Source organism: Eufriesea mexicana, unplaced genomic scaffold, assembly GCF_001483705.2.
Source record: "Eufriesea mexicana isolate 0111107269 unplaced genomic scaffold, ASM148370v2 scaffold2467, whole genome shotgun sequence".
Taxonomy (NCBI): Eukaryota; Metazoa; Arthropoda; class Insecta; order Hymenoptera; family Apidae; genus Eufriesea; species Eufriesea mexicana.
This window is the reverse complement of record NW_016910588.1, coordinates 1,190,354-1,205,775: the sequence shown is the minus strand read 5'-3', so window position 1 is coordinate 1,205,775 and position 15,422 is coordinate 1,190,354. Positions and strand designations below refer to the sequence as shown.

At 25.2% G+C, this 15,422-nt stretch overlaps 1 protein-coding gene across 2 annotated transcripts in view; it reads right to left on the bottom strand.

Moving 5' to 3' along the window:
- The window catches only part of LOC108550091 (uncharacterized), a 195,278-nt gene extending 180,829 nt beyond the window's left edge, over window positions 1-14,449 (bottom strand). The window contains exon 1 of one of the 2 annotated variants that reach the window (XM_017903715.1): window positions 14,335-14,449. In XM_017903715.1, coding sequence (XP_017759204.1) covers window positions 14,335-14,413 — 79 coding nt within the window. In that variant the 5' untranslated portion in view covers window positions 14,414-14,449. The remainder of the gene's footprint in view (window positions 1-14,334) is intronic. The other variant, XM_017903716.1, reaches the window with a different exon arrangement.
- Between the last annotated feature and the right edge of the window lie 973 nt (window positions 14,450-15,422).

The following is a 15,422-nucleotide window of genomic DNA, read 5'->3' as shown; positions in this document are numbered from 1 at the left end:
AATCAATTTAAAAAAACCAGTGAGTAGATAAGATCATTGAATAAAAAGCACAGTGAACTCTGTATAGCGAAATACGTACTCATTTTCGATATCTCATGCTGCATGAGTTTCAAAATGGAAATACCACTTTTTTTATGACTCAGCATGATCAGCATCGTGCGATATTCAGGTCTCACGTGACCATGTATTCGATTCACATTTCAACATTTATATTTACGAGTTGAATTTTACTAAAATATTACATACACTAATATTTGATAAATCTGATACTCGATCATAAATATTTCTTAAATATAAAAAGGAAAAAGAAAATAATAATTAAAATTTAGATTAACTATATATAACCTGAATAAAATTCTTGTTTATACTCATATTTACCTAAAGAATCTCAAAAATTTATCAGTAATAACTTCTTTGCTCTGTTACAATTAGATTATACAATTTTTCTATTTTTATCACTTTCTGTACAGTTTGAGTTTTAAACTTGCCGCGTAAACTATTATTCAATGAAATTAATACAAATATAATTTCATTATATCCCTTAATAAGAAAAAGAAAAAGGAAAAAAGAGCTGATAAATTTAGATTCAAATTTACATTAATTATGTGTAACCTGAAAAAGACTCTCTAAAGAACCTCTAAAAGAAAAGGAAAAAAATAATATTTCAAATTTATATTAATTACAAATAATCTGAATGAGATTCTCGTTTAGATCCGGCTTTATGTAAAGAATCTGAACTATTTATCAGTAATAACTTCTTTAATCTGTTGTAGACGGATTGCACAATTTCTTTGTCTCAGTCACTTTCTGTCTAGTGAGTTCATTCTCTTTGCCGCATGAAACTTAATTAAAAAACCTCGGCTTACCATGATCAAATGATCACGAACGTTTCGTAACCTCTTACTCGAGAGTTACAGTTTGAATAATGTAATTTTGCCGCCCAGCTGCGCGCACCGATGAGAAACCATTCGTATTAAGAGAAAGGATGATTTACGATGGTGTCCCGTGTCAGTATGCATGAAGGAAGGACATCACTGCAGGTGATATTGATCCTAACGTCGCATCTGTGTACAGCTGTCCATCATTTTACTACTGCAATGATGAATATCTCTTCATCTTGACTGTTGGTTTACTGTGCAACTGCTACGCTACGTTGGTCGAACTGTACATAACCTTACTTTCATGTCGCTTTCTACCTATACTTGTGTTTATAAACATAAACATAAAATTATTATGATTTAATTAATGTATCAAATTTTTATATAATAATTAACGATTTTATTTCTATGTTACTCGTATTGTATACAATTTTTCAATTTTCCAAATTATTTTCTTTAATATCATATGGAGTATCAATGATTGGGATGTTAATGGACATCATACTGAATAATTATTGTAGAATAAATTTGACACTAATTAATTAATGGAAAATTAATTAATGGATATAAAACACATTTTTACAAAATAATTCGACTAATAAAAGGTAGTCCAACCAAGTATGGAAAATGCATAGTGGAGATAACCCACCCATCAATCTCATAATTAAATTTTTATGTCATTCTGACCCTAAGATATGTTACTTGTAAATGATATTGGTATTTTTTGATCAGACTTTGCATAAAATATTTAAAAAAAAATTCGGAAAGTATAAAAGTACAGTTTAAAAAACACAGAAATGTAATAAATATTGCATACATTTTGTACTATGCATTGTTTAAAAAGAAGAAACTAGAATAGAAGTAATCCCTGTTTTTCTCGTGGACTTAAAATTTCCTTTCAATAGAATGACTGAAAAAATACATATCAGAAATAATGAAATTGAAACTCAATTGCACTGTACTCAACTCTGTACACAAACTATACAAAAAATTCTAAATTGGAAAATGAACGTATATTATATTATATATATAATATATAACCTATATTATATTCTATAATTTCTATAATTTTCATGTAATATGTGGTCAATTTTATTAAACTGCTTTCCACAAATTGATTTTTTACACATTTTATATATACAAAAATTTAGGTATTCAAAAAATATGATGTACGATATATTTATACAGGGTGAGACAATAAATTCAACCACCTGAAACAATTCGTTTACACGAAATGCATTATATTTGATGAAACATTCCTCGAATTTTGATTATCTCGTGTGACAAATTTTTTGAAATATTGACATGACCTTGAGTTTTGTAAATAACATTCCGTACCTCATTCGATGCAACACCGTAGCTGAAAAAATTCAACGATTTAATACCCTATAAAAATGACTTTGAGCTAATCTTGAAGTTAAGAACGAAATGAAAATATATTAAAAATAACTGTATCACAAGATGCCAATATTTTTGTTCAAAGTCCCTATAAACAGAGGGAAATCTGAATTATATTGGAGTTCACACTCGATCAGGGCCAAGGTTAGACCCTGAAGAATATTGAACGATAATTCCTAATATAGTGCTTAATAATATCAACCACTCTTTTTCAAATTTTATTTTTCTCAAGTAATTGTACACAATAAGTGTAATTACCTGAAGAAAATCTTACCTACTGGCAGAATATGATTTCCCTTCCATTACTGCGCGAAGAGTGACCCTGACCCGACAATATTCATGAATTCTAGTACAGCAGACTTTATGATAACCTTGGAATACTGAATGAACTGTATACTTTATTATACTATATATTATATATGTAATATATGATATATATAGTTATTATACTATATAGTGTATCTGATTATTATAATATATATAATTATAACATAATAATGTTAATATTATGTTATTATGTAATAATTACAATATATATATATACACAATAGTATATAGTATTACGCTATATACAAAGTGTATATGTTTCTTTCTGTATTCCAAGGTTACTGTAATTATAAAACAATATTCCAAGATATATATAATCGTAATACTATAGTAGTATAACTCATAGTAGTATACTATATACATGCATACAGTTATACTATATACTATATACTTTAATCAAATAATCCTTATAGAACTTCGATAACTCTACTAATATAACCAGTATGTCAATAGTATAATAGTACTATGTTAAACTATATATTATTTACTATATACTTTAATCAGATAATCCTTATAGTAGTATATTAGTATCGTAACAATGTTCTGAAAACTGACAGCTTTTAGTACAATTCTCCATTTATTAAAGTTTCCAAAAGAACAATTGAAGAAATTCAGTATCATCATAGTTGTTACACAGATTTATTCTTAATTTTTGAAATAATTGAAATGCACACACCCAGATAGTGCAATTTTCGTGGACACGGCATGAAATTATTAAATTTTCTAGAAGCACTGATTTGTTAATAAGGATAATAAAAATTGAAGTCGTTTCATTACAAAAATCCCCACTGTTCTTTAGGGTAAATTTTCGATCATAAAAATGAGTATAGATACACGAATCGAGAGCACATTCTTTTAGATGACGGTTACGCAACATCATCGCTTATTCTGCGCAGCAAGATCGGTTAAACACTATAATAAGCGAGTCCTAGTTGAGCTCTATAATATCCATGCAGTACATTCATTACTATTAAGCTACATAAAGTGTGCGCTCCTTGAGACCTCTAGCATTTCTCACTACAAGTTAAACAGAAAAATATGTGAACTTATATTTTATAACTCTTTCTAAATTAAATATTCGTAAATATTCTTAAATATTCTTTTTATTTATTTCAATGCATTTAAATATTTTATTCTCTTTTTCTTTTCTTTTTTCATTTGTCTAAAATTTCTCGTTTATAAATCACTCGATATATCGTCAATTTATATTTAAATTTTCGACTCAGAATAAATTTACAGTATCTTTTAATCACTGCATCACGTGTATCAACTTATAAAATCACGAGACCAAATTAACACACCCAGTAGTTTATAACATAAGAAATTCCCGGCTCTTTTGAGATTTGGATATAAAGTACAGTATAAAATGGTGGATAGGCACATTTAATTTTATTAGATAAAACACATTTAATCTAATTTTCAATATATCTCTAAACTAGGGTAACATATACAAATATTGCATACGTAGTACGTAATGTATCTCTACCTTCCTTATTAATATGAGGAAAAATTATATACAGTTTTCATATTTTTCTAAGAATTTCACCTACTTGTGTGGAAACATACATATACGTATTCACAATCTACAATTATGATTGATATCTATAACTAAATATCTACAACTGTGTCACCAGTGAAAGATAAATATAAGCAAACCCATTTAGGATAACCTAAAATTTTGTGTAAGTACGAAGACTGTGAAAGGATTAGTAAAAATAGAAAATCGTTTAAAATACATTAGAAACAATTAAAATTTGTTAATTTCGTTATATATCAATTTTTTAATATACAGAGATATATACAAATAAATCCATATAGACTTGTACCAGAAATCTAACCTAACACTTTTTGCGAGAAGATTAGGAAGAGTAGAAAATCGTTTAAAATACATTGAAAAAGATTTTAACTTTTAACAGATTATTGTATTTACAGTTGAAAGTGAATGCAAGCAAGTCCATATGGAATTATACCACATACGATACATTGTAACCACCTAACCAATATATTAGATAATCATTAAATATAAAAGTAGCTGTAAATGTCAAATCTAAAGTATGACATCTATTATTACAACACACATTTGATATTTATTAAAGATATATTACTATAGATTGAAAATATTGCAAGTTATAGTATATAATTGCAAGTCAGTATAGTACATAGTATATAGTGAGATACAGTCATCTCTCGAAGGTTTAGGTCTTGTCGGAATCGATATTTGCGAATTTTAACAAGTCATATTTCTCGAATCGTTAGAGAATAGTTATAGTACCAACTGTATACACCGTCCCAATCTCTGGATTTAACCGCTTTAAATACAAGTTTGAGACGGTCATGGGCAATAGCCGACATGTTCAGCGTCAGTGGTTTGCTTAGTTTAACCATTGATGTATCGAATTCACTTCACGATATCTTATATGAAAAATATATATCTCTTACCACAATCTATTGTATATACAGATAGACGGACCGTACAAACACATTAGAGGTATATATTTTTATGCAGAGTATAAAATTCTAGAACTTTCATATTACCTATATTCATACATTTCATTATTTTATTAACGTTTCTTATTTATTATAAATTACTGTTTACTACTATAAATTACTATTTATAATAGTATATTATAATATATTAATTATATAGTATATTACAGTATATTATTTAAATATATCTTATTAATAGTGTGTGCCCTTGTATAATAAATAAATTAGAATATATGAATATGTACTTACATTTATCTTATTGTATTACAAATTTGTATTACATGTTTCTCTCGAAAAATTATGGAAAGAAAGTTAATATATTTTTTCAATTGTACCGAATCGATAATTTATAATGTATTCTTTGACATGTATCACTGTTTTCAAGTCTTTTATCACAAATTTTACTAATTCTTTTATTCTGGATTATTATTATTATTTTAAAGTAATAAATAACATATTTATCGTTAGTATTATTAATATAATATTTTTAATATATTTATTATTAGTAATAAATAGAATGACATTTATTACATAGTTAAATTTTTATATATTATTTTTAATGATATTGATACAGGATTGTATGCTAGACCTCACTAATAGTAAGGTTCATAACCAAAACGTTTACTCGCGTATTTATATTAATTCTTAAATAAAATTTCATCTAGCAACAGAAAAATTATTTAATTTAAATTTATTAAAAAAAGATGTATCGAAAAGAGATTACATTTTACGTTGATTGTATGTGAGCAATACTTTTATATTGATCTTTATTATGAAAATAAATTTAAAAAATTCCTTTTGGTAAAAATAAAACAGAAAATGAACAAAATAACGCATTAAAAACACAAGAATATATTTATTCAATGAAACATCGTGCACAAATGTGTCGTTAAAAATTTACAAGATTTCTTACGTAACTATAGTAATTATACGAAAAACTTCTATTTTTTAGCAAAGTGCTCCTAATTCTATTTTTCAAGTATGTATAACATAAAGAAACTTACAAAATTTGGGAAAAGAGATGATTTAAGAGATTAAAATAAATTTGATTTAAATTCGGTTACTCTAGTTTCAAAAACGCATTTTTCTTTGTATAAACTTGTGGATGATATTATGTAATTTGATGATACATTACATTAGATCTTTATAAATCATTCTACTCAACCAGTTTTATATAAGTACAACTAGAAAAAAATAAGAGAGATATGAATTAGTTCTATGATTCATCGTGCAGATGCACACGTATCTATTAAAATCAAAATTCGTATAAATTAAAAGAAAAATTTTAAGTTCTAAAATTTCAAAGATTAAAATCAGATAGAAATATATTACATAATTACTGCACTTACACTCATAAAAAAAAAGGTTTTTGCTATATATGTAAAAATTGTCAGTTAATTAAAAGAGAGGAAGTTAATACAAAATATGAATGTCTCTTTGAAATTACGTTGTAATCAATAAATATTGATTTTAATTTTAAATATTAATTTATAAATATTATAAATATTTAATCAGAAATATTCATTTTAAATGTTTTAATTTTCAAGTAATAAGTATTCATTTTTTTAAAATAATAAGCTAAGACACGAAAACATTCAAAATACCTATCCTTTAAGCGTTTTTTTATGAAAAAATCAGAAGTAGAAAATTATTATTGAACGAATATTGTAAATAAAATTATCTCGTTAAAAAAATTTATTATGTACTTATTGTTAGTACTTTCTTCTTACTTACATTATTTTTGATACAGTTAATTTTAGCAATTTTTATAATGTTTCTCTTTTACTAGATACTTTCGATAATTTTGAAGCATCGATGTTTTTGATATTTTTATAATACTTTTGGTGCTTGTAGTAGTATTTTTGGCATTTTGATGTCTTTATACTTTAAATGATTTTGGTCTTTTGTACTTTTGGTGTTTTTGTGCTTTGGTGTTTTAGTACTTTAGGCATTGTTTGGTGCTTTGGTGTTTTTAGTGCTCATAAGCCTATTAATATTTTTGATACATTTCCATTTTCAGTGATAGTTTTCTTGCGATAGTTTTGGTACTTATCGTACCTTTGGTAGTATTTAATAACCTTGGCATTTTTGTACATGTACACTGAATACTTTTATCCAAAAATATTTAATAATAACAAAGTCAATGATTTGTCGCATGGGTAACAAGTGTGGTAATGGTTACATAGATTTTTAAATATATATGTGTTGGGATGTGTGGAACAAGTATGCATGAGATGGAAATATCTATTGAATTCAAGTTATTATGATAAATGAGTATGCGTGTAACGATTGAGATTTTGTGTAAATTGTGTATGTTAATGTAATATATGAAAGAAGAAAGAAAAAAAGGAGAGTGATTTGGCATACGTCAGTTGCAATTGAGTTTTAACCCATTGCACTCGATGATCTTTTCATTACAGAAACATAGTAATTCGAAGACTTTCTGCCATAGAGTGGACGATATTTTCGAAACGGTAAATAAGAAGTGCAAATTAATTGTAATTATTTTACCTCGATATTCCAAGCGTAGTTGGGCAATTTTAAATTCGAGATATTAATTAACAACGATCTTTAGAATCTGATTAAATAGCGCCTGATTGTGAGAGTCGCCTCTCGAGTGCAAAGGGTTAATAGTGAGAAGACGTGTGAGACGTGAAATATTAATTATATTTCAACCTATTATTTGTGTTTGATAATCTTTGTAATTAAATAAATAATTGTTCTCATTGTTATTCAATTTCATCCACCACTAACAACAAGTAGAACCAATTTTTAATAATTTAACTAAATGTTTCAAATAAACCGAATGGAAATGAATTTAACACTAAAATTAACAAATTAGTTAAAATAATAAGTATGAAATGTATTCTATTTTGCAGTTATAGATAAAATGCAGCTATTTTCGACAGTATTTATCTTAACTTTTATCCAGATAACAATGTGACTATGCTTATCTATTTAGTTTCATTATAATACTACAATAACTATTGTAATTACTACAATAAATGTATAATATATGTATAACATATTTAACTTATTTATTATATTTAACAACATTACAAGTTGGTAGCTTGAATGTAAAATATTTTTTGCAGTTATGGAAATTTATATTATATAAGAAATAACATGTTACTTTATCGACAGTAATTTAGATAACCCAAATTTTGTCACCGGTTTTAAAATGAGACCATATAACCTGTATGGAATATTCAATTGAAAAAACTGAACGCAGTTTAGTAATAAAATTTAATTTAAAAAGCCTCGGTAATTATACGTTTCCTAGTACTTATAAGTGCAGCACAATATGTAAAGTAATTAGGTTCTTGTTAAAAGTAAAAGGATGTTACAGAGAGTAATACCTGTAACTGTACGTTGCCTAATACTTATGAATAGAGCAGAATAATGAAGTAATTAAGACCTATTAATAATTGAAAACAAAAAATATTACATAAGACAATGCCAATAGATACCAGTCTCCTGATACTTGTGAATGGAACATAATAAATTAATGAGATTCTAATTGATGACAAAAATGATCGCAAAGAATAACATGAATATTTACAAATTTCCTGATGCTTATGAATGATAAACAGCAAATAGAGTAATAAATTTTCGTATACTTATAAATAGTATAGAATGTGCAAAGTAACTAGGTTATAATTGCAGATAAAAAATATTACAAAATGTAATATCAATAACTATAAGTTTCTTGGTACTTGAAACTAAAATATACAGAGTAAGTAAAACATAGAATGTGTAGAATAAGAGTAATTAGAAAATAAAATGCACGGACTAATTATTAGTTTTAATAGAAAATAAAAGATATTGCAAAAATAATGCAAATTCTTGGTTTATTATATCGTAGAATTTCAGAATCCCAATTTTTTATTTAAGTTAAATTTTAATCAAATTCTGATTTAAATTTGATTGATTTGACAATATTTTTTAAATAGATCATTTTCGTTTTTCTTATAAATAAAAAGATGTTTATATTCTTTTATTTCAGAGAGACCATTTTTAATATCAAGAAATTGAAGCAATTTGGTACCAAGAATAAATTTAAACGTAGCTAGAATCGAGCAAAAAAAGACTTGTGTTTTTTACATTATTATTATCTAACATACAAATCTTAAAAGACTCGTAAAAAAACATATTTTTCAGTAATAAGCGAGTTGTTCGAAATTTCCTATTAAAAAGTACACGACGTTAAGAAACCAATGTAAAATGTGAATATAATATAAATATTTAAAATAAGCTATCACTTCGCATTAATTATAAAACAGTAAAATAAAAATATGTCAGAAAAAGAATTAAAGAATTTTGTCGAAAAATAGGAAAAAAAAATGGACAGTATTTAATAATGCGAAATTAATGTTTTGGAAATGTAAATTTAGGTATTAATTAATATTAATGCTCTTCCTGAATCTGTTAATAAAGGATGTTTCTGTTCTGTTTTTCTTAAATATGTATTTAATTTAAATTTGTATTTAAAAAAGTATTTAATTAATAATATTCATAAGTTTTAATTATATGTTATTTTAATAATAATATATTAATGAATATATCAAAAAATTTAATTAATAATAAAAATGTGAGTTATTCATTGAAAAAAAGTGCAAAAAATATATAATGTGCCAGATTTTTCTCGTGGTAAGCAACGGTATTAGTTTTACATTCTGAAACATCTCCCTTAAACGGTATAATATAAAAAAAAAATGAATTTTGTTTTTATTTATCGTAAACTCAAGGTAAAATTAATTTATGATATTTTAAATGGACTTTGAACAATATTACGTGTCGTTTCATTTATGGTTTAATATCGATGATCTTTTCATTACAGAAACATAGTAATTCGAAGACTTTCTGCCATAGAGTGGACGATATTTTCGAAACGGTAAATAAGAAGTGCAAATTAATTGTAATTATTTTACCTCGATATTCCAAGCGTAGTTGGGCAATTTTAAATTCGAGATATTAATTAACAACGATCTTTAGAATCTGATTAAATAGCGCCTGATTGTGAGAGTCGCCTCTCGAGTGCAAAGGGTTAATAGTGAGAAGACGTGTGAGACGTGAAATATTAATTATATTTCAACCTATTATTTGTGTTTGATAATCTTTGTAATTAAATAAATAATTGTTCTCATTGTTATTCAATTTCATCCACCACTAACAACAAGTAGAACCAATTTTTAATAATTTAACTAAATGTTTCAAATAAACCGAATGGAAATGAATTTAACACTAAAATTAACAAATTAGTTAAAATAATAAGTATGAAATGTATTCTATTTTGCAGTTATAGATAAAATGCAGCTATTTTCGACAGTATTTATCTTAACTTTTATCCAGATAACAATGTGACTATGCTTATCTATTTAGTTTCATTATAATACTACAATAACTATTGTAATTACTACAATAAATGTATAATATATGTATAACATATTTAACTTATTTATTATATTTAACAACATTACAAGTTGGTAGCTTGAATGTAAAATATTTTTTGCAGTTATGGAAATTTATATTATATAAGAAATAACATGTTACTTTATCGACAGTAATTTAGATAACCCAAATTTTGTCACCGGTTTTAAAATGAGACCATATAACCTGTATGGAATATTCAATTGAAAAAACTGAACGCAGTTTAGTAATAAAATTTAATTTAAAAAGCCTCGGTAATTATACGTTTCCTAGTACTTATAAGTGCAGCACAATATGTAAAGTAATTAGGTTCTTGTTAAAAGTAAAAGGATGTTACAGAGAGTAATACCTGTAACTGTACGTTGCCTAATACTTATGAATAGAGCAGAATAATGAAGTAATTAAGACCTATTAATAATTGAAAACAAAAAATATTACATAAGACAATGCCAATAGATACCAGTCTCCTGATACTTGTGAATGGAACATAATAAATTAATGAGATTCTAATTGATGACAAAAATGATCGCAAAGAATAACATGAATATTTACAAATTTCCTGATGCTTATGAATGATAAACAGCAAATAGAGTAATAAATTTTCGTATACTTATAAATAGTATAGAATGTGCAAAGTAACTAGGTTATAATTGCAGATAAAAAATATTACAAAATGTAATATCAATAACTATAAGTTTCTTGGTACTTGAAACTAAAATATACAGAGTAAGTAAAACATAGAATGTGTAGAATAAGAGTAATTAGAAAATAAAATGCACGGACTAATTATTAGTTTTAATAGAAAATAAAAGATATTGCAAAAATAATGCAAATTCTTGGTTTATTATATCGTAGAATTTCAGAATCCCAATTTTTTATTTAAGTTAAATTTTAATCAAATTCTGATTTAAATTTGATTGATTTGACAATATTTTTTAAATAGATCATTTTCGTTTTTCTTATAAATAAAAAGATGTTTATATTCTTTTATTTCAGAGAGACCATTTTTAATATCAAGAAATTGAAGCAATTTGGTACCAAGAATAAATTTAAACGTAGCTAGAATCGAGCAAAAAAAGACTTGTGTTTTTTACATTATTATTATCTAACATACAAATCTTAAAAGACTCGTAAAAAAACATATTTTTCAGTAATAAGCGAGTTGTTCGAAATTTCCTATTAAAAAGTACACGACGTTAAGAAACCAATGTAAAATGTGAATATAATATAAATATTTAAAATAAGCTATCACTTCGCATTAATTATAAAACAGTAAAATAAAAATATGTCAGAAAAAGAATTAAAGAATTTTGTCGAAAAATAGGAAAAAAAAATGGACAGTATTTAATAATGCGAAATTAATGTTTTGGAAATGTAAATTTAGGTATTAATTAATATTAATGCTCTTCCTGAATCTGTTAATAAAGGATGTTTCTGTTCTGTTTTTCTTAAATATGTATTTAATTTAAATTTGTATTTAAAAAAGTATTTAATTAATAATATTCATAAGTTTTAATTATATGTTATTTTAATAATAATATATTAATGAATATATCAAAAAATTTAATTAATAATAAAAATGTGAGTTATTCATTGAAAAAAAGTGCAAAAAATATATAATGTGCCAGATTTTTCTCGTGGTAAGCAACGGTATTAGTTTTACATTCTGAAACATCTCCCTTAAACGGTATAATATAAAAAAAAAATGAATTTTGTTTTTATTTATCGTAAACTCAAGGTAAAATTAATTTATGATATTTTAAATGGACTTTGAACAATATTACGTGTCGTTTCATTTATGGTTTAATAATAGAAATTGCAACTTCAATTCCTAATATTTTATGAGTGCAATCTTAATAATTTAAAATTGCAATTTAGATAAATATTTAATCTATCTACATTTTTAATAATATTTTTAATAATTATTAATAACATTTTTAATAATATTCAAGTTGAAAAATCTTGTGCAAGTTTCAGGTCAGGTATTATTATTTAAATTAAATTATGTTCCGATAATTTTATTAATTTATAATTCAATAATAATTCGATTCGTATTTTTAAGACAGATGGAATATGTAAAAATATGAAGAAGTTTTAACCTTTATTGTTTAGGCCAATTAAAATTTACTTGTAATTTATATTTTAATATTTCTATCTAAAATTACAGTTTAAATAATTAAATTCATTGTAATTACTTATAAGAAATCACAAATTATAAAATTATAAAAAGTTTGAATAATTATAGTGCATGTGATTGGGCACCCCTTATTAACCCTTTGCACTCGCGAGGCGCCTCTCAATCGCCATTTAATCAGATTCTAAAGATGGATGTTAATTAATATATCAAATTTACAATTACCCAACGATGTGTGGAATATCGAAATAAAATAATGCTACGTCTTAAATTGCACACAATTTCTTATTTATCGCTTTAAAAATATCGTCAACCTTATGGCAGAAAGTCTTCGAATTATTATTTTCTTGTAACGAAAAAATCGTTGAGAGCAAAGGGTTAAATCCGTTACTCTTTAAACTGAATCGGAATTTGAAGGAGGTTTCTCAAGATGTATATTATTAGAGATTCGTATTATATAAATATTAACCCTTTGCACTCGACGATTTTTTGGCTAGAGAAGAGTAGAAATTTAAATATTCTCTACTAAAATATTGACGATACCTTTTTAAGCAGTAAATATAGAATTGTATAATAACAGAATTGTAGAATTATTTGATTTCCATACCTCGCACACTATTACATTAAATTATCGATGTTCCAAATTTTATGAAATGGTGACTGAAGCTCACCTTTCGAGTGCAAAGGGTTAATACAAATTCCATTTTCTATATTTATAAAATATTACGAATTGAAATATAAAATGTTTACTATATTATTATTTTTTACTTGTTACTAATAATAAGTATATTTACTACGCGTTATATATATAATATAATGTTATTGAATATAATTTCGTAAAAGAACCTCATTTACTTCCATTTAATTGTAACAGTATCAAAATTCTAACAAGTACAATAATATTTTTATGTATAGCCAATATATGCGTTATTTAATAATTATAACATTTATAGTTGCATTTATATTTAACTGATTATATTTCTGATTAAATTTGCAATAGTACAATAACTTTATACTAATTTTTGTTATAATTTGTTAATTATGTGCTGTATATATATATAATCATATAATAAAATTTTTTTTATATGTCAATCCAAGAAAGAACCACATAATTAATGAATTATAACAAAAATTAGTATAAAGTTATTGTACTATTGCAAATTTAATCAGAAATATAATCAGTTAAATATAAATGCAACTATAAATGTTATGCATATAAATAAAAGATACTTAATTTATATTTTTATAACATTATTTAACTAATACTATTTTATGCAATATATATTTTATATAAGACATGTAATTGTAATAAGTTACTGATTTTGAGTATGGTTAGTTACACATTGAATCACGGCTAAATAAGACAAATAAGTAATATAATTACATTCAAGAACCTCGAAGAATCATCAATCATCCATCAAATCAAAAGAATACTACATCTTATAACTGCTCGCATTTCACTTTAAAATAAATTAATTTCGACTTAGAAATGTCGAAACGAACACTTTAACACGGACAATTTAAAGTAAGAATTTGAAGGTCCTGTCTCAAATGCTTAAAAAATAAAAGAATGCAAAAATAGAGAATCTGTAGGTACTTAATACTATCAGAAATGAATGAATTAATTATTACAAAAATATCCAACGAAAAAAGAATCATTTATTTTAGATAGAGACTTACCTATCCCTTCAATCACGTAACGATCCTTAGAGCTCATGTCTGCAATTTCCGTCACACTCACAACGATTTTCACACTCATCACTGCACAATTCGATGCTCACTCGATCGTATATACGTTTAGGTACATATATATTCCGGTACTTGAGAAGATCAAACCTTGCTATTCGTGGTAACTTTTTGTTTTCGTTATTTAGTAGTGATACATTGACGTAGACAATTCGTAATTATCCACAAGGTTCTTTATTACGCATGCTTTTCTTCAGGAATCGTTGAGTCATTTATTAATGAAAAGAAACACATTAAGTTAAAATGTTAAATTCTTCTTCGAAACACTTTCTCACCCGTACGAAATGCTTCCTTGGTTCACAACGTTAAAATTCGGATACAACGTTCTTCCACTTCCTTATGAATAAAGATTACTTCCTTGGTCCAAAGTATTAGAATTCGAGCGCAGTGCTCTGTCCCTTCTGTATGAGTAAAAATTGCTTCCTTGATATTAAATATATCCGAGTATACTCTTCTTCTATTTCTTTTATGAATAAATATTATTTCCTTGATCCAAAATATTTCTGAGTATTTTTCTATTTCTACTAACAGAAATTACTTTCTTAATTTCAAAAATCAAAACTTAAATATAATATTCTTCCACTCTTTTAAGAGTATACTGTTTTTCTGTTTCTTTTATGAATAAATATTACTTCCTTGATCCAAAGTATTTATGGATATTTTTCTATTTCTACTAACAGAAATTACTTTCTTCATTTAAAAAATCAAAACTCGAATATAATATTCTTACACTCTTTTAATAATAAAAATTGTTTCCTTGGTTCAAAGTGTATTTAATTATGGTATTTCACCACTTCTGTATGAACAAAAATTACTTTTTCCACCTAAAATGTAATGGTATATAGTATTTTTCTGCTTCTATTCATAAAAATTACTTTCTAAATTTAAAATATTAAAATTTATGTACAGTATTCTCCCATTTCTTCAATAATAAAAATAATTTCCTTGGTCAAGAATGATAAAATTCGAATATAATGTTGCTGCACTCCTTTAATGGTAAGAAGTACTTCCTGGGTCAAAAA